The sequence below is a fragment of the Ochotona curzoniae genome, unplaced genomic scaffold (genome assembly GCF_017591425.1).
Source record: "Ochotona curzoniae isolate NIBS_2020 unplaced genomic scaffold, NIBS_Ocur_1.0 contig_21, whole genome shotgun sequence".
Taxonomy (NCBI): Eukaryota; Metazoa; Chordata; class Mammalia; order Lagomorpha; family Ochotonidae; genus Ochotona; species Ochotona curzoniae.
Window position 1 is genome coordinate 3567943 of NW_024465322.1, and position 27206 is coordinate 3595148.

The window sequence follows — 27206 nt, forward strand, 5'->3', positions numbered from 1 at the left end:
CTCTCTCTCTTCCATCCTGCATCACCTGTTCTTTCGGGCAATCTTCCAGCCCCACTGCCTCCTCATGACACATACTGCTCTGTGTGAGGCAATCCATGTTGTGTATGTATGTGTTCACTTTATCACCCTTAAATCAATTTATCATTCTGTGAACCTTAAATCCACTTTGTGTACCTCAGTGTCAGCACTAAGGATACGTCTTTACGTGTGACCACAGCCTGCGGTGAAGCGTGTACGTCCCTCCGAGCACCAGTTTGAGTCCTGGTTGCTTCTGATTCAGCTCCCTGCTCTTGCACCTGGCAAACAGCGGAGGCTGACTCTAAGTACTCAGGCACTGGCCACTCACATGGGAGACCTACCAGGAATTTCAAGCTCTTGCTTTTGTAGTCATTTGGGGATATTAGCACATGGAAGGTAGGGGTGTAGGGGGGTGTGTGTGTGTGTGTGTGTGTGTGTGTGTGCGCACCTGTCTCTGTCTCTCTCTTCCTCTGTAACTCTGCCTTTCAAATAATGTACGATAAACCTTAAAAAGGATTCTGATTTTTACCTATATTGAAGTGAAGCAGAGAGAGGCTAGCCCTGAGCAGTTACTACCAGTAAGACCCCAAGCTTGATCCCTCAGCACATTCGCCTTTCTCCTGCCCATCTTCCTTCATCTGGTTCCTGGGAACATAAAACATTTGCCCCCTGGAGATTTCAAAACCTCACTGTATTTCAGTCCAAGGCAGGAACCCAGTTTTTAAAAAAAAAAACCATGATCTTGGCTCAAACCGGTCGCGGGCTTCATTTTACCCAGAACCCTCCTGGAGAGGGCGCACTGATTTTTCAGGAGTTCCCTGCAGGCTCTGCCAGCAGATGTTTCTCTTTGTTTGCGTCCTGCGAGCAACACCACCAAAGCTTCCAAGTTCTGGAGTCCCGGGCGCCCGCTTGTGCACGTAGCGTGTGCACGCAGCGGGTCGGCCCGCCATCCAATGAGCATTGCCTGTGTGTGAATCTAACACTCCCACGGGGGGAAGGAAGCCAAGAGCCTATAGTAGCAGCTGTTGCCATGTAATTTAAGACCTCTGCAAAGCGTGCTGCTGCTCCGCCGCGCTGTGCACAGACATTAGGATAATAATAACATGAGGGCTGCCTGTAGCCGGTCCTCCCGGGGACTCGCTCGCCGGCTGCAGGAGACAGAAGGCTGAAAAAAAGACGAACGAACCTGGGTGCAGCCGGACAGGTCCAGGTAGATGAGTTTGTGGCATCCGTTCCCTAAACTCAGGTACTGTAATCCTTTGTCTGTGAACTTGCGGCAATACGCCAAGCTGAGGTTTTGTAAGTTGTAGAAGTTCCTGAAAAGACAGGGTGAGAGCAAAGAGAGGAGGCTCGCGTCTTTCTTAAGCCACCGTGATGAAGAGAAGCAAAGGCGTAAACGAGCGCTTTCTCCTTACACGTGTTCAACAACTTAATGCTATTGTTTATCTCTTCCTGTTCGTGGAAGGAGACTGCGTGAGCGTATCTGATGCCGCCTGATGAGTGTGATAATTATCGTGCAATAACTAAAGACTGTGTGCTTAGATTTTTAAGGAAGTTGATTGGAGTACAGGTTTGTTTGTTTTTGATAAGGAAAGGGTTGCATTCATATTTGCTTGGGATTTCGTTTTTAAAATCAAAGGCAAAGTCTACTTGATGTTCGCTTTCAGGTTTTTAATCTTTGGAACCCTAAAGTCATATACAAAACGCTTAGAAACAGGAGCCTTCAGAAAACTTCAGAAAACGGGACTGGGTGGAGGGCAGAGGGGAAGGTGACCAAACTGAATACTGCAGGCTCTTACAATGGATCTGATAAGCACATGGTTTGGAAAAGTAGATTTTGCTTTGCATGATTTTTTTTTTTTTAAAGTCCTGGCTCTGTTGCTTTCAAACAAAGGCTGGTATGTAGAGCTGAAACGGGGGTTAAAGAGAACAGTCTGAGAATGAGTGGGCGGCACGCGAGAAGAATAAAAATGACATCTGAAGCTGTTGAGTCTCCCTGGAGTTGCGATGGATAAAACATAGTGTTACCACAATGACCCAAAGGACAGTCCGGGGACAAGAGGCAGAGGAATGACCAAGATGAACCTGTCTTGCAGGATGACGGTACTGAGCACTTCCAAGCCTGGCGCTTGTTAAAAATGCCCAAGGTGGACACTTGGTCTAACAGCTGAGTCTCTCGTGTTGTATCAGAGTGCCTGGGTTCAATTCCCAGATCCAACTCCTGACCCCTACTTCCTGCGAATCAAACACTGGAAAGCAGTTTAGGTACTAGGGTGCTTGCCACTTCAGGGGAGCCTGGTACTGCTGAGTTCCTGATTCCTGGCCATCGCTGGGCATCTGTGAAGTGAACCATGGGATGGGAGCTCTCGTGCATGCTTCTCTCTCTCTCTCTCTCTCTCTCTCTCTCTCTCTCTCTCTCTCTCTCTTTCTCTCTCTCTCCTCGCTCTTTCTCCCCCCTCTGGAGTTAACTTAAAAAAGAAAAAAAAAAAGTGTAAGGATTCCCACTGCTGCCTGCTCTTGTAATAGAATTAATTACATGCTCTGGGTTTATGACCTGCAAGTTCACAGCAACTTAGAAAGCCAAAAGAATCAAAAACCTACAACTGAATATTCAAATTTACTTTCCACGTACATGGGAAATGATATAGGTAAACAGTGCCTGTCGATCAGATTTTTCCTAACATCTGAAAAACGCATCGACATGGTATAATGACTTCTGGTCCATGCCGAGTTGTTTGATTCAGAACACACGCTCTCCTCCTGGGACGGCTGTGTCTGTGAGACTGGACAGAGCACAGAGGGACCAACGCACTGGACTCCCAGGGGCCAAGGACGGGGGAGCAGCACTCGCATTCCAACGCTACGGCCACCAGGAGGCGCAGAGTATGACCAAAGCTCTGAGCAAGCTTCTTCCTCACCCTGTGGTCCAGCAGAAGGAAGCAGTTTCCTTGCGGGGTAGGAATGGGAGGCAGCATTTCAAACAATCTCCCAACCCTCTAACTCGGAGAAAGGAGTAGTAAGCCGAGGCTGTGTCACCCAAAGAAAGACACACACAAGGCTTTGGAATTTGATCAAGTTGTGAGCCGCTCTGGGCCTCCAGCTCTCCTGGGACTGTGTGTGTGTGTGTGTGTGTGTGTGTGTGAGACACAGCAGACATAAATCTTACGGGCTTACTCTCAACACAAGTGTGATGATTACTGCAAGAAATTAGGTGTCGTGATATTGTTTTTAAATGTCTATTTATTTGAGAGGTTAGAGAGATAGGAAGGGAAGGTAGGGGAGAGACAGAGCAAATCTCGCCTCTGCAGGCTCAGTTCTCCAATGTCCACCATGGCCACTGGCTAGAGCTGGAACTGGGAGCCAGGAATCCAGGTTTCCCATGTCGGTGGCAGGACCCCAGTCAATTGAGTCATCGCTACTGCTGCCCAGGGTGTATAAGAGCAAGAAGCTGGCATCTGCAGTCAAGGTAGGTATTCAAACCTGGCACACGCCCCATCTGAAATGCAGCCAACTGAACTGGCATCTTCTGTGTGAGCCCAAACAGCCTTCACTGGATGGTTTTGATCATTGAAGTCATCAGGGACGATGACACAAGCTCTACAAACACATGTGCTGTTTTTTGTTTTGTTTAATTGCGACTTCTCTGGCCAGTTGATTATTTTTCTGGAATTTGTAGAATCATCTTCTACTAACAGAATAAATATGCATCTGTTGTTAAGTGTCGCACACAAACAGTGCCAAAAGTCAGGGTGATAGGTCGCTCCGGGTCCCCCACCCTGGCCCAGGCCTGTGCTTCGTGTTCTTTAAATCCACACGATCACTCACAACACTTCAGAGCCGAGAATTGAGCATGGCCTCTTGACTGTCTTTGTTATGGACAACTGTCGCAATGCAGAAGGGTTCCTTTCTTAATAAGGTTCCACCCAAAAGGCAGACAGAAACACCAAGGCTGAGAGAGACAGAGATCTGCCATCCACTGGTTCACTTCTTCAAACGCCCAAAGCCAGGAGCCCAGCACTCGAACTGAGTCACCCATGTGGATGGCATGGACCACGCCCTAGAGGCATGACCTGTTGTTTCCTAAGGGTGCATGTTAAAAGCAGGCTGGCCTCGGAAACAGACCCAAACGGGCCACTCCAATATGAGACGGGGCCATCCTAACAACCACTGTGCATTGAATGCCTTCTCCAGCATAACGTTTTTTTTTTTTCTTAAGATTTATTTATTTTTATACAAAGTCAGATATACAGAGAGTTGGAGAGATAGAGAGGAAGATCTTCCGTCCAATGATTCACTCCCCAAGTGAGCGCAACGGTCAGTGCTGTGCTGATCCGAAGCTGGGAGCCAGGAACTTCATCCAGGTCTCCCACAAGAGTGCAGGATCCCAAACCATTGGGCTGTCCTTGACTGCTTTCCCAGGCCACAAGCAGGGAGCTGGATGGGAAGTGGAGCTGCTGGGATTAGAACCAGCGCCCATATGGGATCCCGGCGTGTTCAAGGTGAGGACTTTAGCCGCTAGGCCACACTGCCGGGCCCCAGCATAACATTTTTGAAAGCATGAAATAAAGTGCTTACGATGACGAAAGCAGTTGGTTATGTCAAATTGTGTAATTATTACAGTGGTTTTTAAAATCCAAGTGGGTAGAACAGTAATTTATACGCATCTGTGTTTACATGTATAAAAAAAATTTCAACTAGAGACTACTATGAATAGGCCGTAATGACGTGTATCAGTGATATTTCAAAATACATAAGGCAACTGTAATAAGGTAGGCATCTATTTTTGACTTATATAGATGGAAAAGACCCAGGCACTAACATTATTCTGGTTCTTACCTGTATTTTGCTTGGAGTTTAGTTAAAATAAAAAAATAATTGGGCCTGGCCTAGTGGCTATTGTGAGGGAATTAGCTGTTTTTTTCTCTCTCTCTCTGAAAACAAATTGAACAGTCAACTTTACAGGGCCCCTTAATGCTTTGCTCGAGGGGGGGACTCACGGACTCCAGGTTGAGAACGTGTAATTTAGACTAAAGGGCTGCTGGCTGGGTTCAGCTCCCTGGGTGGCTGTGTCCACAGTGGAACCTCGTGGGAACTGTCAGTCTAAAAGTCAAGTACAGGAATGTGGATTGGCCCCAAGGACCTTTCTGGAGACTAACAAGGTTACAGACTCGGAACCGCTGGGGATGGGAAAAGCATCAAGTGACGGCAAAATCATACTTGGCAAACTGTGTGTAATATTGTTATTTTTGTATTCTGAATTTTGGCAAGGAGGCTTGTTCCTCCGTAAGATCTGCCTCATCCTTTTCCCAGCCCAGAGTCCAATTGATAATTAGAAATCTGCTTCAAGGCACAGTTCCTGCAGACTAGGCTTGGTTTATTATTATTATTTTTTTATTTTTAAAAAAATCTTTTCCTAATTATTTAACAATAGGCTCTTACTTGGGATAAGTTCTTCCTTTAAGATTTATTGATTTGTCTTCTATTACTCTGACCTTATTGAAACCATAGAGATCATTTGGTTTCTTCTGCTCGCTTGTATTTTTTTCCTCATAAAAGAGTTCAATAACTCTGCGTTACATCTTTAACACCTGATGGAATGATCACTCCAAGAAACACAGAATCATATATTTATGTGAAACTTCCGAACGGAGCGTCACTCTTCAGTTTCACCAAGGCAGTTTCAAGTTGGCAGAACTCTGTAGAAGGTCCAGGTGGGGTGATGGGATCTCATATTTGCAGACCTTGGTGGCTGTCCAGTCCAGATGATAGCTTCTTTGTCAGCCTGTCTTTGATGGGGAGTGGTGAGACTGTCGTGATAGGACAGCTCCTGAAAATTGCACATTTCCAAACCGGGCAAAGGGCTGATGGGAAAAATAATTAGTCACCTTTCCATGGCAGCAGACGAGAGCCCATGGAGGAACGGTGTGGTTTCACACTTCCCTTGGGACATGGATCCTCATTCCAGCATCCTGCCGATGGGCATGTTGGAGGCAGTGGGTGATGCCCATATACTTGAGTCCAGGCAACCGTACTAAGTTTCTGATTCCCGGCCCAGCTCGAATTGTTTAGGCATTTAGGAAGTGAACAACGGATGGAAGATTGATCTCTCTCCTTCTCACCCTCTCGCCCTCTCTCTGTGTCTCTTACTTTCCCCCTCTGTCTCCTCTCTCAAAGCTGTTGCTTTTAAACACAAACAGCTTTACTACCCACTCTACGTGTGGCATATATTGTAGTGGAGCAAAACATGACAAAGAATTGACGGGATGTTGCTATTACAATAATCCAGGGAAAGGAGACATCATGCTGGACTTCTCGCAGATGGCGCAACTTGAAGGATGAAAGGTAGAACTCAGCAAAAGAGAAGGGCATCTCAACTGTGGAAAAGTTGGAGAGCCTGGGCAGTTGGGTTTGATGAGATGATGTTAAGGAATATGAAGAAAAGAGTGTGGCCATGCTAGGAAGATGGTTCTTGGATGAGTCGGAAGGGAAGAGACCAGAGGCAGGACCAGGACTCTGGACCAGACACAGAGCTAAGAGTGCCACCCCGCCCAGTTGTTAGCTGGAACAGTGCTGTGCTTGGAACCCTAAGAGAAGGACTGCAACGCAGAAGGCAGTGTGCTCATGAAAATCCCGGCAGGATAAGAGATACCATTTTAGGTGAATAAGTTCTATAATCTATAATAAGACATCTATTAATCTTTACGTGTAAAATAGCATAAAAACAAATTCAACAAAGTCTGACATATCTCTGTTACACTAGAAGTTTTAAGAATGTATATGCATGCACACACATACACAGAGAAATTTGACTATCTATAACAAACACTGTTTTAGGCATTTGTGGGTGATTTGAAGAAATTAGACCAAGCCACTGAAAAAAAAAAAAAACAGTAATATCTTCCAAAAAAAACCAGCAATGACTCAGTATGTATTTCTGGACCACATAATTTAAAGCAGAAGTTTAATCAAAAGCATTTTGGTCCATTATAAACAAAAGTTCACTTCTAGATAATTATCAGTTCGTAGAAGAAAAACAAATAGAGTGCTTTGGTTAGAAAATGAAACAGCATTCATCAAACCTTACAACCTTTGCCTACATTCCTATTTAGAAGTAATTTCATAGCTCTAAGTTTTCCTTCCAAAAGGGAAGAAATCAATTCGATCATTCAAATTAAAACTTTTTCAAGATGTCTGAAACTCATAGCCAAGGCCAAAAATGATTACTTCAGAAAATATCGAGACGGTAGAATTAGAAAAGTTGCCATTCACAAAACCAATTGGAAAGACATCTAGGAAGAACTTTCATTTTAAAAAACTTGATATGCATTCAAACCCCAGGAGCAAAGAAGAAGTAACGTGTAAGAGATGCTAGAAAGTAATGAGATTTGCACACTGATTGTGTATAAGTGAGACGTTCGGATAAATTAGGAGGACTCACGTGCAGGCATAGTTGGTTAGCCACAAGAATTCAATGACACTTGAAATCCACAGCTATTCTTGGCACAAGAACTGAACTAAGACAGGAGGATTGGCCACCTGGGTCACAGTTTGTTGATGCCTGATTTACATCGGGGCTGCGTCTATCTACCAAAGTAAGTTCCGGATTAATTATGCACACTATATATTTGAATTTAAAATACTGTGTGAGAAAAGAATAAGTAGATGGATATTAAATTTATTTAGTCATTCATTTCTTTTCTAATCTATCTACTTATTTGAAAGGCAAAGTGATACGAACAGGAAGAGACAGGAAGGGTGAGAGCGAGCTCTCTCATCTTCTGGTTCACTCCCTAAATGCTCACAATGCTTGGAACTGGCCAGGGAGAAGCAAGGAGCCAGGAACTCCGGTTGGCTAGCCCACACAGCTCGCAGGACCCCAAGTACCAGAGGGCCATTATCTACTGCCCTCAGTCCAGCACAAGCGGGAGACTCAACCCCAAACACTCCAATATGGCTTACAGGCATCCCAAATCAGCACTTCACTTGCCTAAGACCCTCTACGTTAAAACCTATCAGAAAAAAAAAAATCTTCAGGGAAAGACATGATGAGTTTAACTAAATAAAATGTGGCAGTTCGATTCATGGGATAAACCAAAATTACGGGGTCACTTTTTTTAGATTTGCTTGTTTGCAGAAAATGGTTAGAGTGAGAAGATAAAATTACCACCCAGAATATTTTCTACTTAAATTTTTCCAAATGTCTGCGTTTTTTTTTTCTTTAAAAAAAAGTCATAAAATTGCAAAAATAGCTCTTCTCACACAAAAGTTTGGGAAATGTTTTACCAAAACCAACTTTTGAATATTATCCATCATGATTACATACTCTCCCTGACTGATTTTCCCGTACTGAGATTCATAGTTGAACGACAGAAACATGTGATGAATTTTACCATTCTTCACTGAAGAAGTGCCGACGGAGGAGAAGGCACGCTGGTGTCCAGGTAGTTGCCTGTTCATTAACAGGCAAAAAGCCACACCTGACAGTTTCCTGGGGAGCCTTCCAGAAGGGAACCCGGATGGCAGCATTGAAAGTCTAGGAGCGGGCAGGAAGTTGGGGTGGTCATGTGAGAGGTCCCAGATACCAGGCTGGAATTTAGGGATAGATTTCCAATGTCCAGAAAGGGAGATCAGAAAGAGAGAGGGGGAGAAAGGCAAACTCTAACTCAAGCCACTGAGCATTGTTACCCGGGTCTCAAAACACCAGCCAAGGCAGAAGAGCAGGTATCCCACTGGGACTGCCAGATCCTGAAAGTGCAGGCAGCAGCGGAGGCATTGGACAGCAGCAGTGCTGTCATCAGAACAGTGGGGCCACATCACACGAGTGAGGCATATCGGCCCCGCTGCCGAGGAATGCCGGAGCAAGCCAGAGCCACGCACGGTACACGTTCACAGAACGCAAACTTTACCTTGGCAGCAGGCGCATGGTCCTGTTGGTGATGGTCGTGTTGGACAGGTTGAGATAGAGCACCCCCGGACAGCCCTCAGAAATGGACCTCATTAATTCATCCTACGTGGAAAAAAGAAAGAGGTGTCAGGGGGAGAAATCTTAACAAATTCCAATCAGCTTTGCAATTATATTCCTACCATCTCTCTTGCTGGCCCAGAAGAAAACAGATGCAAGAGTTCATCTTTGATATTAGCTGAGATCAAATAGTAAATCGTTTTTGTTTCAAGTTTTATTACGCTGCTCTCTCTCTCTCTTTTATTTTTTTGGAAATAAAATCCCATTCCATCACAGGGACACGTCATGACAATGTGAAACTCTGTATGTTCAACTCCGTGATGGGAAAACTTGATCTCCACAGGGTCAAAGTGTCAAACACTCCTGACACTTCAGATGCAAGAGACAGATTAAAAAACAAAACAACGGATGCCTTACAAAAACAAAACAAAACAAACAAACAAAACCTTTAACGTTATTTTGAAAGACAGCAGTAAAAAATGCTTTTAGTAACTGGGGCTCATTAAAACTCAGTCCAGGGCCTGGCATGGTAGCCTTGCAGCTAGTCCTTGGCCTTGCACGCACAGGGTTCCCATATGGGTGCCGGGTCTAATCACAGCAACCCCGCTTCCCAACCAGCTCCCTGCTTTTGTGGCCCGGGAAAGCAGTCGAGGATGGCCCAAAGCCTTGGGACCCTGCCCCCACGTGGGAAATCCAGAAGAGGCTCCGGGTGCCTGGCTTTGGGTTGGCTCAGCTCTTGCCATTGCGGCCACTTGGGGAGTGAACCAATGGACGGAAGATCTTCCTCTCAGACTTTCCTGTGTATCCGATAAAAAATAAATAAAATGTTAAAAAAAAAAAAAACTCAATCCATATTTACACACTTCTATCTATATTATGAAGAGTGTTTGGGAGTGTGTGGGTGTGTGTGTGAATCAAGTTGCTGTGATTCTGTTACTAAATATATGAAAACAGCTAAGCAGATCTTCATGAAACTTGTGGTCAGTTGGAAAGGGCAGAAGTGGAATTCAGGCTACCGATACATCGAACATAGGATTCAGAGTTGAGGTCGGGGTAGGAGAGGATCTCAGACTCAAGTAACCTTCCCCTGGGGAGCTGAAAGTGAGATAAGAAAATGGTGATGAAGAAAAAAATTAGCATCAAGCACAAGCTCTTAAATTGAAACTAATACGACCACGTAAATTGCAAGGCTTGAATTGCAATGTTCTTCTTAATGGTTGGCGCATCTCCCAACATCAACAGGTTTAAGTACTTCTGGTCCATGCGATGCTTGGTACCGCATCTGTGCTATAAGGAACAGGTCCTTGCAGGCACCTCTGCATCTGGGCTGGACCACGTGGTTTGCAGGAGACATCTGCATGGTTACCGGCCCACTTTCCAACAGCACTCAAGAGGGCAGAGCTGTTTTCATTTTTCCAGCAGAAACATTCATGTTTAACATTCCACCCTAGCTATTTCTGAGAGCCGTAGATAGGGAAAAATAACAAAACCTTGCAGGTCAGCGCCTCTGTTACACTTGGAAAGAAACAGGTTGATATATGAGGCAGCAAACCGTCCCTGCGAGAGAACACGTGTTTCTATTTTAAGCAGTAAATCCTTGCGATCATGCCATGGTTCAGGTTCTTGGCACGTAAACAGTCAAGTATTGGGCTCCTAATGAACGCTACTTCTGCCATCACATTCAGGATGCTGGCAGTTATTCTGAGTCTGTCATCAAAGTATAGGATTTGGGTATGTGTGGATCGATTTTTCTTTGATGTAAAGTACATGAGCAGAAATGCAGATGAGGTGGGGAAGGGAGAACAGATCAAGATGGCTTCCACGGCCTCAGAAAGGCCGCTCCAGAGAAGATGACAAAGTAGGGACAGGATGGGGGACATGCAGAATGTTCTACGCAGCTCATCCTTCAAGGGGAGGATGAGATCTGGTCTCCCGGAACTGTGGCCATCCAAACAAGTGCAGACCTTCCCATGATCAACGTTGAAAATTAAAGCATCAGTCTGGGGATTGCATGAATGCAAAAAGCTGTCTGGGCACCCACACTGCAGAATGGCCTATGAATCAGTGTCCAATACACTGAAATCCTTCCGAACGAGAAGGAGTTTACAAGACAAGCTTCAAAATCAAGACTCTTTGGATGAAAGTTCCCAACTCCTTAAATGCAAACCTGTTTTCCAATCTGTCTCAAAAGGAAAAAAAGAAAAAGAGCAAAGTGTAGCTTGGGAAAAGTAACAACCCCGCATATTATTAGACTCCAAAACTTTGATGTTTGCAAATTCAGTGCAGATGGCATTGTCTTGACTTTCCTGTTAAAAAGCCAATTTCAAGGGCTGATCTATTTATTATTCATAATCAGAACTGAAGCTTCATGGGGCCAAGAACTGAACATTGATTCATTTTTAAATCCCCTATGACAACTAACAGAATATCTTTCACATCATAGGTGCTAAAAAAAAAAAAAACCCCAAACCACCCATAGGAAGAACAAATCCATTGGTGAAGTAACCCCCGGTACAACCACAGGCAGACACATGAGGAATGTCCATGCAGATTTTGAACTTCCAATTAAAGATCCCATGCTCACTTTACAGGCGGGGATAGGAGGGTGCTTCCCCCGCCTCCCCATGTTTTTTGGCATTTCTCTCCATGCTCCACAGTCTCAGGGCTACATTCGCCCTCAGCTTGCTTCAGTAAATCAGCTTAGGGTCCCAGGCCCCAACAGTTCCCTAGGTCCTGGTGCCCCGAGGGAAGGCGTGGTAGAGTTCTGTAACTTTGGCACAGCTGTTGATCCCCATGAAAACCACGGAAATGTAATTCCTATCTCAGCTATTTCTCTTCTCCTCACATGGGCTTTTGCTGTGTATTCATTAAAGACCTCCCCCCTTGTCAGAGGCTCCAGTGCTGAGCATCTATTTATAGAGAGTGGCAATAGCTTCGTACAGACTTGTGGAATCGCTTGCTAGTCTTGTTTCACCTCATTTGCTTTTTTCACACCTTGAACCCCAGGTGAGCACACAGACATGTGTTCTGTGCAATGCCACCTCCAGGCTGCAAATCTGAGTCTGCACAAACAACATCACCCCTGGTGTTCGTACTTACGGTGAGGGTCGAGCAGTCAGAGACATTCAACTCCTGCAAGTTCCTGCAGTAGCCTAAAATAAATAAATTTCACATCACTCAACAACCCAGCACCAATGTTTAAATCCCACAGCCAATGTGATTCATTTATTAAAAAATAAGCAAAACCCTTGTCAAGTAACATTGTCAAAAAACATCGTCTAAGTATATTTTACCACCCCCTTCAAATGATTTATTTTGGACTCACAATTAAAATGCATATACGTGTTTGTTACTGTTTAAAGGTTTTTGGAGGAAGAGGAAAGCTAGGAGCCAGGAGCTATTTCTGGATCTTTCTTGGTTACAGGGCCCCAAGCACTTGGGAAACCTGTTGCTGCTTTCCCCAGGCCATGAGCAGGGAGCTGGAAAGAAAGTGGAACAGCTGGGACAAGAACTGGCACCCCTATTGGATGCCAGTGTCATGGGCAGCAGCTTTACCCACTATACCATAACAATAGCAATAGAGAGAGAAATCTTCCAACTGCGGGTGCACTCACTAAATGACCACAACAGCTGAGGCTGAACCATGCCTGGCCAGGAAGCGGGTACTCTGCCTAGTACTCCATGTGGGTAGCAGTGACCCAAGTACTTGAGCTACTACAGGATGCCTCTGAAACTGTGCATCGGCAGGAAGCTGGACTGGAAGCAGAGTAGCCAGGATTCCATTCGATTCAGGAGGCAGGTGTCCAACTGGTCGCCTAACCTGATGTGCCACAACGACCACTCCAACCTGATGGGTGTGAGTCTGTGTGTGTGTTTGTTTTCTTTGATCGTTTTATTATGAAACTTCTGAAATATGCAAGAAAGTTGAAAGAAATGAACAGTGAATACCTATGTACCCATCGCCTACATTCTAATGTATGAGCTGTATCCTTCATGGGATATGGATCCACCTACCAGGTCTCTAACCAGTCCCCACTTGAGTTATTCTTTATGTGCCGCAAAGCAAGTGGCAAACAATATTACACCACAACACTTCATCAAACTTTTCATAGGCAATTCAATAGGCATAGTCAAGACATTTGCTATAAATTTGGAATTATTTAATTATTTGCAAGGCAGAGAGAGAGGAGGGATGCATACCCCCATTCTCTGGTTTATGCCCCCAAATGCCTAGAATTGCCAGGGCAGAGCAAAAGCTGGAGTCAAGAGCTGGGCACACCAGCCAGGTCTCCCAGGTGGAACTCACCTTCTTGAGCTATCCTCACTGCTTCCCACGGTCTGTCTTAGCAGGAAGCTGCAGGCAGAGCCAGGAATGATACCCCAGCACTTACAGGTAACAAGTCCACATTCCCAAGCTAAATGTGCACTCCTGTTACAATGTTTTAGGTTACACTTACATTCCACTTAAAATGGATTATAGAGAGAAAAATGAAAAAGCTAAGAAGCTAAGTGCCTGATTAGCTCTGGGACCAGAGGCCTCTGGTCAGAAGGCAGAGTGTCATGTAATCAGTGAGGTTCCCGAGAACAGCTGGTGGGGGAGCAGAGGGCAAGAACACAAGTGAATGAAAGAGCGAGACACTGCAGCAAAGAGAGGAGAAGGCATTCTAGGTGGAGAGGACCACACCAGCAAGGAAACTCCAGAGCAGGGACTGGGGGCTGTCCCTGGCCTTCCAGCCGCCACAACGAACGGACAGCACGTGTATGACTCACAACCTCACAGCCCCAGCTAATAACAACAGCTCTATAATCACTTATCAATGAGTGGACACATTCTGGGTAACAGATGCAAGCTAGAAAATACCTGCAGAATAGAAACAAAAAAAATTAAAATCAAAACAATCCTTAAAAAATGTGAAGTCCATACTCAACGTAGTCAATGACTAGAGGACAGTAAAGACAAGACAGAAAATACACTCACTCAGGAGGCAGTCATTCCTAGGTTTGCCCATCTCGGGGCTGCAGGGAAAACTCCTTTAATGTCTTCAATCCAACATGACGATGAGCTGCAGGCCCCAGTTTCTAGCGCACCTAACATGTGTGGACAGCTCCCTTCAGTCCAAACACTGTGACATGCCTGACACCCATGAGCCACTTCCTCCTCCCAATAGTGTTGACAAGTGTCATCAGTTTCCATCTGACAGATGCTGAATATGTGATAAAAACATGACTGGCTGGGGGTTGCACAGCTAAGCGGGAAGGAAGAGCTTTGATTTTCAAACTTAGGGCCCAAATGAGTGGCCACTAACCCAGGCAAGGAACCTTCTACATCACTGCAGCACTTTTATTAACCAGAGCCCTTTGCTTAAAGAAAGGCTGTTAGAGCGCCTGTCAACAGCAAAACGCCCGCAATGATCCTTAACTTGCAATTTTTTTTTTTCCTATTTCTATGAACTCAGGACACCTCCACTGGGCTCATCCGGTTCTCACCGTTCCTGAACCACATTAGCTAACATCGCCCAAACTCGGGATTTCAAAGGAATATTTCCTCTGATCCCTCTGTCACAGCAAGGAATTGGAGCCAGCTGGTGGACAGGATGCGCGTGGTTGCCATGGTACTCCTGCTCTGCCTTTGCAAAACCGCCACACTGCGCAAGGCAAGCTCCCCCGGAGGCGGAGGTGGCGCAAGAAGCCGGGGCACTCCTGGCCGGGCAGCTGGCAGCCGGCGTGCCTCCAACCTGGTGAGACGCTATGCACCAGGCCTCCCTTGTGACGTGTACACGTACCTCCATGAGAAATACCTGGATTGTCAAGAGAGGAAGCTGATCTACGTGTTACCTGGCTGGCCTCAGGATTTGCTGCACATGCTGTTAGCGAGAAACAAGATCCGGATACTGAAGAACAACATGTTTTCCAAGTTCAAAAGGCTGAAAAGCCTGGACCTGCAGCAGAACGAGATCTCCAAGATCGAGAGCGAGGCGTTCTTCGGCTTGAACAAGCTCACCACCCTCTTACTGCAGCACAACCAGATCAAGGTCCTGACCGAGGAGGTGTTCATTTACACGCCGCTCCTTAGCTACCTGCGTCTTTATGACAACCCCTGGCACTGCACCTGCGAGCTGGAGACGCTCATCGCCATGCTGCAGATCCCCAGGAACAGGAACCTGGGGAACTATGCCAAGTGCGAGAGCCCCCAGGAGCTGAAAAATAAGAAACTGCTGCAGATAAGATCCGAACAGCTATGCGATGAAGAAGAGAAGGGACAGCCGGACCCCAAATCCCAAGTCTCGGGGAGGCCACTCGTCACCAAGCCCGAGGTGGACTCGACTCTGTGTCACAACTACGTGTTTCCCATACAAACGCTGGACTGCAAAAGGAAAGGTTTGTATGTCTCTTACATTGCTGGTGGGGAATGGTTACAAACTGCTCCCTGAAGCTTATATAAGCTCTCCCAACTCATTCTCCGGGGCGAATAAAATTCACTCCAAGCTCTTCCGGAGCCCAGACTCCAGGAGGTTGGTGGGAAAGGCAGTATCTTGAGGAGGGGCGGCCATGTGGGTGCTACGTGTTTGCTCCTGGCAAATGGTGGTGGTAATGAATTCCTTTGATCTTCCATGACATCGAATTCACTGGGGATAAAAATAGGTGCAAATGCCATCTGTATAATCTGACTTGCACCGGATTGAAGTCCACAGGTGCTATGGTTGTACAGGTAGCGCTAAGCCCAGGAATACACCTACGGAAGAAGGACAGGAGACAGCTCTCTGAGGAGGCAGGACAGTGCTCATCTATTTCTCCTCCACTTGCTCCAAGCTTTTAACACATTCCCGTGAACATCCTCTATCTTCACTGCCCCTGAGTCATCCAGAGGAAAACAAATACAGAAGCACTCTATGTCTTAAGTAGCGACAAACCGCAGAAAGAGATAACCCTGTGCTGCTTCGTTCCCCAGATGTCCAGGACAAACGGACAGGGATGAGTCTAACAGAAGCCAAGAGCCAGACACCCCATGGGGTCTTGCAACACGGGTAGCAGGTGCTCAGGTACAGAATGGAGCCAGGGAAGCGTCAGCCTCTTGGGCAAGGTCTCACCTGTAAACAGCCAAGCTGAGATCTGAAATTTGATCACCCTGAGCCAGAGCCTATCAGCTTTTGACTTCACTTGGTTATCACCCATAATCAACCCAAGCAAGCAAGCAGAAGCCTCAGTGATGCAAATCTCAAAGGGACAGTAGCTGCAGGTTCTGTGTAGCAAGGACGGGTGGAACTATCCAGCTGTGGCCGTGGTTCTACTTAATGCTTCATGTTGAAGGGCATGCGCTATTGAGATTTTCTTTGTGATATTCTGACCAAAGCTGAAATCGTTATTCTATATCCCTGGAGATGTTAATTTTTTTTTCATTTATTTATTTGCTTATTGAAGAGGCAGACACAGAAAGTTCTTCCATCTGCTAACTCACTTGTGCCAGACGCAAGCCAAAAGCCAGGAGCTCCATGCAGGTCTCCCACACGAGTGCCAGAGACCCCCATCTGGGCCATCATCGGCACATCAGCAGAGAGCTTCAGAGGCACATTAGCAGGATGTTGGATCAGAAGTGTAGCAGCTGGGACCTGGCCTGGTGCTCTGACAGGAGTTGCCAGCAGTGCCAAATGGCAACTTAACTTGCGGTGCCACGGTGGAACCACACTTTAACAGTCAGCACAAAGCTATAATCATACTTGAGTTGGAATAGCTGTTATGTCTAAGCTGCATTTACACTTGGTGCATCGGGCTCAAAGAGAAAAGGTCAGTTCATTAATTATCTGGGGAAAATGCCACCTACAGAAAATATAAGGCTTCTACAGCTACACTATGCTAAAATGCTTTCTTTTTTTTAACCACTTTTTATACTCGTGGGCTATCCCCATTAAATGAGACCAGTTCTGCTTTAGTGTTTTTAGTCTCTTGGGGGGGGCGGGGCTTTCCCCTACCTCCATAATATATTTCTCTTGGCAAGTACAAAAACCTGAATTTAATCTACTCTAATTTTATAATTCTATAAATGGCTAACAAATGTCGGATACTAAGAATAAATATTCAGCAATGCCCATCCCTGCTGGAATGCAGGAAGGGTTTTGGCGATTGTGTTCCATGTGTTAGCTTTTACACGGAACCTACAATGCCCTTTAACATGGAAGTGGCATTGACAATAATAAAAATAGAGCTGACATCTAAACACATTGGCAGTTTATATGCATCATGTCATTTCCTGCACATAACCCTAAAAGAGATACTATTTCATATTTTTATTGGAGAAATTATAAAACTGCGATTAAGAAAAGACAATTTGCCTTTCACAGATACCATGGGCAGTCAATGATTCAAATTACAAGCCATGGATCACTTAGCAGTGTCTTCCTTTAAGATTCTGGGAGCATTTCATAGCAGGAAGAATTTACCAACGCCTGCTGAAGGTTTTCTCCCAACATTGCATCCTCCTCTTGGGCCCCATACAGATCACACACAGGAAACCCAATGCTGATCCCCCTAAGTCAGGAACTGAGTGTTTGCTGGCTGATTCAGATGAGTCAGATGGAATGCACTGGGTACTCGATGTATGCCAATTTGACCACAAGGACCTCAAAGATGACTATTTTTGCCTTAAACGTTTGACAGCAAGAAAAAGAAACAACAGCTTTATTCACAGAGTCAGGCACTTTGCCAACACAACTTCATTTGTCAAAGGGAAAAACTGTCAGATTAGTTGGAAGGCATGGTCAGGCCATATTGAGGTAAATGGACTTGCCAAGAATATATGAAAGCAGGAGCTTTTCAATTCGTCTTGTTTTAAGAGTTGCTATTTTGAATTACTTCTTTTACTGGAGGAAAATTTTGCAAGCAAATTGTCCCTAGTTGCTTCTAAAGCTAAGGGTATAGTTTTTGCTTGAGTTGTAGTTCAGAATTGTTTTATTTGCAGTGAAAATCTCTCCTTACCTTCCATCACCAAGCCTTCTGGGTAGTTCTAAGGGTGATGACAACCAAGACAGCCAATGGAATGGGAAAATCACATGGAGAACAGCCAATGGAATGGGAAAATCACATGGAGAACAGCCAATGGAATGGGAAGATCACATGACATTTTCCCCCATTTCCTCCTCCATGTGCTTCCTGGTCTATAAATGGAGACGTGGATTTTTTTGTTTGTTTTATTCTGGCCTGGTGAAGCTACTCTTTAACAATTTCTCATTCAACTGCTAAGATAAAAGAACACAAGAATTGTTTTTACTCAACAAGGAAATACATATGATATGCTTTCCCCATGTTTTTCTAAGCCATGATGGCAGAGGCTTTGGTGTACATTTCCTGGGTTCTTGCTAACAAGTCCAAAGTTGGTTTTTCAATTCATTCTTTTTCCAGCACTGACAGCTCTGCCACATTTCCTAAGCTGGGTTTCTGGGTGTTCTCCTACATATTATTTTGACCCACTGATTTGTGGTTAACCTACTTTAGCCATGTCCAGCAGTGGTTGCTCTGTCATCCACCCCCACAACCAGCCCAGCAGATGTGGCTTCAGGAAGCCAGATGTGACAAACAGGCTGCCTCTTGGCACCTTGGAGCTGCTCACTCTGCAGGGGACAAGGATGCCCTGCAGGCTTTAATGATATTATGGGGCCTCAGAGAAGACTGTGGCTTTATTTACGGTGAGCTGGACAGCCACTGGAGGATTCTACCATCTGAAAAACCAGCACAGATGTAGATGTGTCTTAACTGGATCACACAGACTTATGACACTATGGAAATAACCCAGAGAAGATGCAATGGTGGCTTGGACCAAAGCAGTAACAACAGCACAGGAAGTGAAAAGAGGTGGGGCCCTGGGTGCTGGGAAATAAAATTCCATCTAACTTTTCAGAACCTTCTAAAAAAGATGCCACAGCTGTTTCCAATAACTCCTCCAAACTTACAATGTCAAAAAAAATTATTTCTTGCGTCTGTCCTCAGACTTCTATTATCTGGTTTTAACATATTGCTAGAGACTCCATGTCTTTGTAGTACCCATGAGAGTGTAGCTCTCCGGCTTGGGTCTTACACCATGGTTATAGAAAGGATGATCTCACCGTTGCCACATTGTAATAAATTTAGATCTTAAAATCGTTCTCCTTTCAGTGTGTTGGCAGACAGAATGCTAGGTCAAACAGACCTACATCTTGTCAGAAGACAGAAATGAGATCAGCCCAACTTTCCAAAGCACTTTTCTTACGAGAGGATTTAACTGTCCTGCATTATCACACTCAACAAACTTAATGGGCTCTGCTTATTTATCAGGCAATAGTTATCTGTTGCTACGTTAAAAAAAAAAAAAAAAAGACATCCAAAACTTTGGCAGTGTAAAACCACACACTTTTATGATCTCAAGTGTCTGAGGGCCAGGGACCCAGATGTGACTCCACAGGGGCCTTTGCCTCAGTGCCCTTCACAAGGAGACACTAGAAGTGTTGATGAGAGCTCGGGGCTACTACCAGTTGTTTGAGGCCTCGCTGGGAAAGCAGTCTCCTTCATGAAGATGAGGTTGTGGGCAGGATTCCGCTGATCAAGCACTGTGGGGCTGAGGCTTTAGTTCCTTGCTGCCTGTTAGCTGAGACCAGCCTTAATCCCTTGCCATGTGGGCCTCTCTACCATGGTGCTTTGTTTCATCGGAGCCAAAGAGAGATCCATAGCAAGATCAAAGTTTCAGTCTCTCGCAATGGCATCACTGAAGCAACGTCCTCTTGCATTTGCTGTGTTTTCTGGGTTAGAAGCGCGTCACAAGACTCGCCCCGCATCCAAAAGGAGTTTCCACAAAATTACGCATATCGATAGTAAAGGCTGCAACTGCGGCTCTCTCCAGTATAGAACTTATTTATTTACTCCATGATCTAAATAATGATTCTAAGCCTTCCTAGCCAAGCTTTCCTAATGGGGGGTGGAGGGAGTGGATACTATTTCTATTAGAAAACAATCAGGAGCATGTATCCTCTGCATGATGGTGATACCCATCATAGACAAAGAAAGCAAGGAATGGTACTGTTGCTAATTATTAATATTATTACTGTTGTGACCCACTTGACAACAAGGAGACACCAGTTTTTGTAAATCAGGACCATGACGTCCTTGGCTACCCTGATATACTGACTCCATCCCGTGGATTTCCCTACTCGTAGCTAGTCTGACCTGTGCACTAGGCTTTGGTAAAATTTAGCCCACGTTATGTTTGCTCATACCAACTTTCTTGGCTTGGAGATATGCCTTCCTCTTTTCAAGAACTGGTTCTTCAACCACTCAAGTCTTAACAGTATTGAAGAAAACAGGATGGGGCAGGGGGAGGGCTGGAAGAGTGCCATAGCTTAAATATTATTCATGTTTCCAGAGCTGAAGAAAGTTCCAAGCAACATCCCGCCTGACATCATTAAGCTTGACCTGTCATACAACAAGATCAAACAGCTTCGACCCAAGGAGTTTGAAGATGTACATGAGCTCAAGAAATTAAACCTCAGCAGCAACGGCATTGAATTCATAGATCCTGGTAAGGGTTCCTGCAGAAAATGGGTGACGGGTATTTGTCATGGGAAGTGACAGAGGGAGGCTGGCGTCACGGTTGCTGGAACACACACACCAGGGCACCCAGATACAGTGAGCAGAACTTGATGTATTGAACATACTGCCAGGGAACAGCGAGCAGGCCAGCTGGACCATTCAGCAGTCCACCTGTGCATCACAGATGCTACTCTGAGGGCTGTGCTTACAAATGCAACATTTCCATCTTTAGGGTAAGTTTTCATGTGGGACAAAGAGTTTTCCCAGACACGTGATTTGCCTTTCGGGACAGAGCTGGGGAGTTTCACTGCCCTTAGCTTAGGAACTTTCCCAGTCTGCTAAGTGTGCTGGTGCAACCACCAACAGTCATCTATAATCTGTTGAAAATGACAGAGAGTATAACTTGGTTACATAAAGTAGAGCTTAAGTATTGGAGGATTCCAAGATGGTTGAACCAGAAAAGACCTGCTAATTTTGACCGGGAGAAGATAGTGGAAGGAAAGCGGAGGAAACACAGTCCCAGGGAATAGTTTTAGACATTCTGCAGAGATGCTGTGGAGTAGTGTGGCAGGTGTGGTTGCGCTGTAGCGACTGGCAGAGGGATGGGGGAGACACTGGCTTTGGGGAGTTAGTACACTGCGGTAGGCAGCACCATGGATGATATGACATGAGGTGGAACCTGGACCACACTAACTTCAGGTCCAGCCTGGAGCAATAGCAGGAGGGCTGAAGGCTGTGAGTACCCACAAATCAATGCAGAGGAAGAGCACGCTTCTTTCTCCCTATCCCCCAACAGTGGTACCTGGTGACTAGTGGGACACAGATGTTTTTAACATCAAAAATGGTTGACTAGGGGATTTTATCAGAGGGGTAAGCCTGTATTTCTCCACTGACTTTGTGTCAGCTATAGAGACTTTGCAGGGTAGGTAGGGGGTGAGCAGGGCATCCATTAGATTATAAGGCACCCCCTCTCGCCATCTACACACATTATTACAGGCTCTGGGGCTAAACTGTCCAGATGAACCACCCACAGGCAACAGGTTCTGGGAATGTCTCTGCTGTTTTCATGCAGAGAGCAGGCTTAAAGGGTAGAGTGCAGCCCCTGTACCCCACAACTACGGGAGCCCTAAGCACTAGGACTGGGACTTATGTGGCTGCGTGATAGGGTGTGGTGTGCAGGTGGGTCTCTGGGCAAGCACCCTGTCTGGTATCAGAGGATCACAAAGATGGCTGAGTGACTCTGGAAGATCATCCTCTGAATGTTTCATGTGCTGGCATGGGTGGCATGTGCTGGCATGGGTATAGTCACTGTGGACTTGCCCTGATTACTGATCACCTTGGAAGAGACAATGTGAGGCTGTGATTATTCTAACAGACATGGAAATCAACAAGTCAAAAAAAAAAACTCTAGAAAATATACAAATACAACAAGAGACTGAATGACACACTACTGAATGAACAGTGGGTCACAGAAGAATTCGAAGGAGTGAATCAACAAATGGAAGATCTTCCTCTCTGTCTCTCCTCCCTGTATATCTGACTTCCCAATAAAAACAAATAAAATATTTAAAAAATAAGAGACAGACATTTTCTGTGGTGTGTGTGTGTGTGTGTGTGTATGTGTGTGCTCACACACATCTTGCATGTATCTGCCTTTCAAATACATGCCATAAATAAAAACCCATTGTTTTAAAAGTTTCCATGCAAATAAGTTTTGGCACTCTAGGTTCTTATATAGTCTAAGTTAAATGTATATGTATTAAAAGTAAATAAGAGTGCAAGGGATTTTTTTTAACGTATTTGTTTGAAAGGCAGAGTGTTAGAAGTATTCTCTTTCCATTTCCCATATCTCTGCAAGAGACAGGTTTGGGCCCTCCTGATCCCAGGAGCCAGAAGCTCCATCTGGTCTCCAGCATGGATGGCCAGGGCTCAGTTGCTTGAGCCATCGTCTGCTGCTTCCCAGCACCTTAGCAGGGAGCTGACTAAGGACTCAAGGGCCAAGCCAGAACCAGCTTTCTGACATGCAACATGGGTGTCCCTAGTGGCTGGCTTAATCCATTGCACCTGGGGCCAGGGCACGTTAAGCCACCACCTACCTGCAAGGCTGGCACCCATTTCCAGTCCAGTTCTCCGCTAATGCACTGGATGGAGCTCAAGCTCCTGGCTTCAGCCTGGCCCAGCTCTGGCTGTTGCAACCATTTGGGGTATGACCCAGCAAAGGAAAGAAGATCGATTCTCTTCAATCTCCCCCCACCCTCATATATAACTCTGCCTTTCAAATCTGTAATAAATACATCTTTAAACAAGATCTGCTGTGCCACAATGTCTAACGCAATAATGTTTTAATTATACTAGGAATAAAGATAGCATTCTGCTACATCAACAGGATTTTAATTATACTCCAAGTATAGTATGTAAAGGCAGCTAGAGAAAATGAAAGCACTTGTAGAGACGTAGATAATAATGTAAAATGCGCTTGTTTTCCTAAACCCATTTCCCCCAGGAACCATTTTTCCCTCTTCCGGTGAGCGGAATTCCTGTGATTGTGGGGAATTCTGCTGCCTCCTAGGGCTCTGTGGAAGGTCTTTCATCTGCATTCCCACGTGTTCTCATCCGCCGGCACACACACACACACACCGTGGTGCTTTGTTAGCAGCGGTGTTCTTTAGTTACCATCCCTTCCCTGCACAAGTCCAGGCCAGTTAGTTCTCCACTAGAACAAAGCGATAGGGTCAAGCAGGTTTTCTTGTGCCTTCTAGAACAAAAGGGCGTCTGAGCACTTCCTAAGGCAAACAGACGCAAAGAAGTTTTAAAAATAAAAGATCTTCTATACATCGGAGTCTTTGTGATGAACCCCTGCCAAACGAGGCATACGCAAATGATTGATTTATGCTGATAAGTACACAGATGCAATGAGGTTTGCCAGACTTTACATGGCTTGAATGGCCTTCTTATAAAATGCCAGGCATGTTCAAAATAAAAGAAAGATACACACTAAGGGGTTTAACTCTTTTGAAGCAACAGCTCAGAATCAGCTTTTCCAAGCGCCTTGAATACAAGTGGTATGAGTAACGATAGCAGCACTTTCAAAATGAAACCTACGAATGTTTATACGGGCTTTCAAACGATAAGGGCTGACTGACTTGATTTCAAGCAAACTCAAAGCGTAAAATCACCAACTTGCAGAATTTTAGCAATTGGGAAAACAACGTTGCTGGGCCTTCAGAGTTGTTCTCACAAGAGCTGACTCTTGATCTATCACCTTGCCTCATAGCATCTCATCAAAAGAGAAAATATCTTCTCACAGGCAATTACGGATTTTGTGTTAAGAAAATATGAAAAGAAAATCATGAAGAGTATTGATGTGACAGAATGTTTTTCAAATGCAAACTAAGGACGATTGAAAATCAGTAACAAGTGATTGAAAGAGAGAGAAAATATTTTAAATCAGGGTTGACCTATACATTCTGCAACATCTGGTCTGTTCTTTATCAACTAAAATAGAGATAATCTAGGTATCAGTATCTTGGCTCTAGGAAGATAAAAGGACTTGGATTATTTTACGTCCTGCTATGTGTTTGATATCGGCTTTATCCACCCTCCAGAAAAAAATAAAGGCATACAAATGAGAAGTCAGTCATGACCATTGCTTACCAAAACACAACCAGATGTATTCAAAAACATTGGTTAAGACACTGTGGTTGTTGCACACCACAGGACTAGAGTCCTTCCTTCTTCCCTCCAAACTAGGAGAAAGCTGTTTCCGATCATTTTCTGAGTGTACTGATATCCCACGGAGCTGCCAAAGCATCACCCGACACATTTTTCTTTTCCTTTTCTCCCCACACACTTAAGCCTTACAATTCAAAGAGTGAAATATTTTCCTACTTTGAGCTTTTTTTGTGGCATCTTTCCAGCATAATGCACCACCCCCCCCAACCCCGCCGCCTCAAATGCCCATGATCCAGAAATACACTTTTAAAGGCTAACTTAAAACTGATTTTTCCCATTAGAGATTGTATTCTAGCCAATATCATCAAGGAGAAATGTTTGTGTGAGAGAGAACAGACTTCAGAATTTTACATTTAGACACATGTACAGTGGAGAAATATAAACAAAATTGTCTCCAGCTCAAAAGTCCCGTCCAGCAGAGGTAGCAGAGAAAGAAAATATTTTTATCATTGAAGAAGTGTGGTACCAGAATGTCCCATACAGACATTCCTACACAGACCACAGGCAAACCCTTGACACGGAACTTCTCTCAGACAGCCAAGAAGATACACCCATGTCGCACGTTTTCAGCACCAGTGGCAAACAGCCCTTTGTCAGAGAATTTGACAATGCCTGTTGTCACTCGCAGCACATCCTGACCTGATTGCTGGGGAATCCTCTGTGTCAACTAATTGCCTTTATTGGAAAAACATAAGTACTTTCAAAGGAGACAGAACAGGGAATTTAAAAAGACTTGTTTTAGGTATACCAAAAATGTTTTAAATCCACGCGAGCAAGGGGTCTTGAAACATTTCATGGAAAATGAATAATACCAAAAAAATGCATTGCATGGGTACCAATTTAGCTTTACACCAAAATCAACGTATCTTTCAGTCCCGTTTTCAATCAGTCCTTTGAGGTACCCTCAGATCTTTCAGGCAAGGGTTGAGTTTTGCAATTGAAGTGCCAGCAAATTTGGCTTATGCCTGCCCACAAAAACCTAAGGATCTTAGACATCTCTCTTGATGCCTCCATTTCTAAGAGATGGATCTCAAGTCCTTGAAGAAGACAATCCTGGGTCATAAGGGTGACAAAAACTCTGTATCTTCAAATAGGAAGACATTTCATAGACAGAAGGAATTATTTATGAAGTAAATACTCTGAGAGACGAGAGAGGGAAAATACCAGGACGAATGAAATCTTTTATGATACGTCTTGCATTAATTATTTTAGGATACCCGGTTGCATTGATTCCATGACTCACTGATTTAATGTTTTCTCTCTCTAGCTGCGTTTTTAGGGCTCACACATTTAGAAGAGTTGGATTTGTCTAACAACAACCTGCAAAACTTTGATTACGGAGTACTAGAAGACTTGTACTTTTTGAAACTCTTGTGGCTCGGAGACAACCCTTGGAGATGTGACTACAACATCCACTACCTCTACTACTGGTTGAAGCACCACTACAATGTCCATTACAACGGCTTGGAATGCAAAACGCCTGAAGAATACAAAGGGTGGTCTGTGGGAAAATACGTTCGGAGTTATTACGAAGAATGCCCCAAAGACAAGTTACCAAGCTATCCCGAGACCTTTGACCAAGACACGGAAGATGAGGAGTGGGAGAAAATACACAAAGATCACACGACCAAGAAGCACAGTGTGAGGGTCACTATAGTGGGAGGATGAAGCAGTTGTTCTGCTGAGAACAGTTGGGTATTTGCTATGTTGGAGTTAGAGAACCATATGTTTACATGTTGATGAACTGTGTTGCCTATTTATGCAGGGATACCTGGCCAATGGAAGCTTTTTTTCCAGTCTGATGCCCATGATTTGTTATCCGGGCAAAGGTGTTGATCGAGGGGCTCCCATTTCTGCTGGCCTGCCCCTTCAAGAAGGGCCTCGTGTGATCCAGGGTTCCACATTGGGAGCCTGCAGGAGCCAGGTCCTGAGGATGGCATTAGGATTTCATCATGTCCTATATAAATGATTTTGTTGCTTTTTGAAAATAAAATTAAAAAAAAAAAACTTGGTTCACTTGTACTTGCCTTTTGATGACTCTATGTGCAAATCTAAAGAGGATCAAAATGGAGAGGTGAAGTATTTGTCCATAATAAAATGTCATTCTCTCCTTCTTCCCCTTCCCCCCACCCCAAGAGTCTTTCAGTGAGTTAGCCCAAGCAATAAATACATGTCCATTTCTGATCGTTGTAAGTTACCAGAGGAGATCCTGGTAAAACCAGATTTTCAATCGCTCTTCACTGATCCTTGCCTCCCCCGCCAAAACAAACAAACAACAAAGAGCAAAGCTAGATCAATAGGAGAATTATGGAAACAACAAGTACAAATATGAGAATTGCACTTGGGTAAGTATTTGTCCTACTAGGTAAGCCACTGACCGGAACACTCCCCTGTCAGTGTCTGGGTTTGAGCTAGGGCTCCACCCCCATTTCCAGCATCTTGTTAATGAGCACTGTGGAAGGCAGCAAGGGATGGCTCAACCAGGTAAGTCCTCATCATCCAAATGAAAGACCTGTATTGAATTCCTGATGCCTGCTTTGACCCATTCCAGCCCTAGCCAACACAGGTCTTCACTGGAAAGTAAACCGGAACGTGGGAGCTTTCCATCTGTCTGTCCACCAACCTCCCAAAAGAAAAGCAACAGCACAGAAGGGTGGGAGGAAAGGGGATCACATTGGAAGCTGGCCAAACAACAGGAACTCTGAGAAGCAGAGTTGGAATCACAACTCTTAAAGAAATATAAACACTCATGGTAGTGTCTTTCTCCAAGCAATGTTTGGACTGAGAAACTGCAGAGGCAAAGACATGAGCCCTTTCTGCTGAGTGAATATGTTAAGGAGCATAAAGCAAAGGATAAAAATCAGAATCCAGGGTCAGAATTTGGAATCAAGCTGAAAAACAGGAAATAATATCAGATACAATGGATGGGGGGGTGGGCGGGAGT

The 27206-nt window shown here is 44.8% G+C and overlaps 2 protein-coding genes across 2 annotated transcripts in view; one reads left to right on the plus strand and one right to left on the minus strand.

The window, feature by feature from the left end:
- FBXL13 (F-box and leucine rich repeat protein 13) overlaps positions 1-27206 on the minus strand; it is a 127773-nt gene that overhangs the window by 43780 nt on the left and 56787 nt on the right. The window contains exons 10-12 of the mRNA XM_040971222.1: positions 12080-12132; positions 8925-9025; positions 1205-1334 (exon numbers count right to left, since the gene is read on the minus strand). Coding sequence (XP_040827156.1) covers positions 1205-1334; positions 8925-9025; positions 12080-12132 — 284 coding nt within the window. The remainder of the gene's footprint in view (positions 1-1204; positions 1335-8924; positions 9026-12079; positions 12133-27206) is intronic.
- Positions 1058-26279, plus strand: LRRC17 (leucine rich repeat containing 17). Its single transcript, XM_040971223.1, has 4 exons — positions 1058-1264; positions 14437-15358; positions 20364-20519; positions 25530-26279. The coding sequence occupies exons 2-4, from the start codon at positions 14575-14577 to the stop codon at positions 25928-25930; spliced, it is 1341 nt and encodes a 446-aa protein (XP_040827157.1). The 5' UTR covers positions 1058-1264; positions 14437-14574; the 3' UTR covers positions 25931-26279.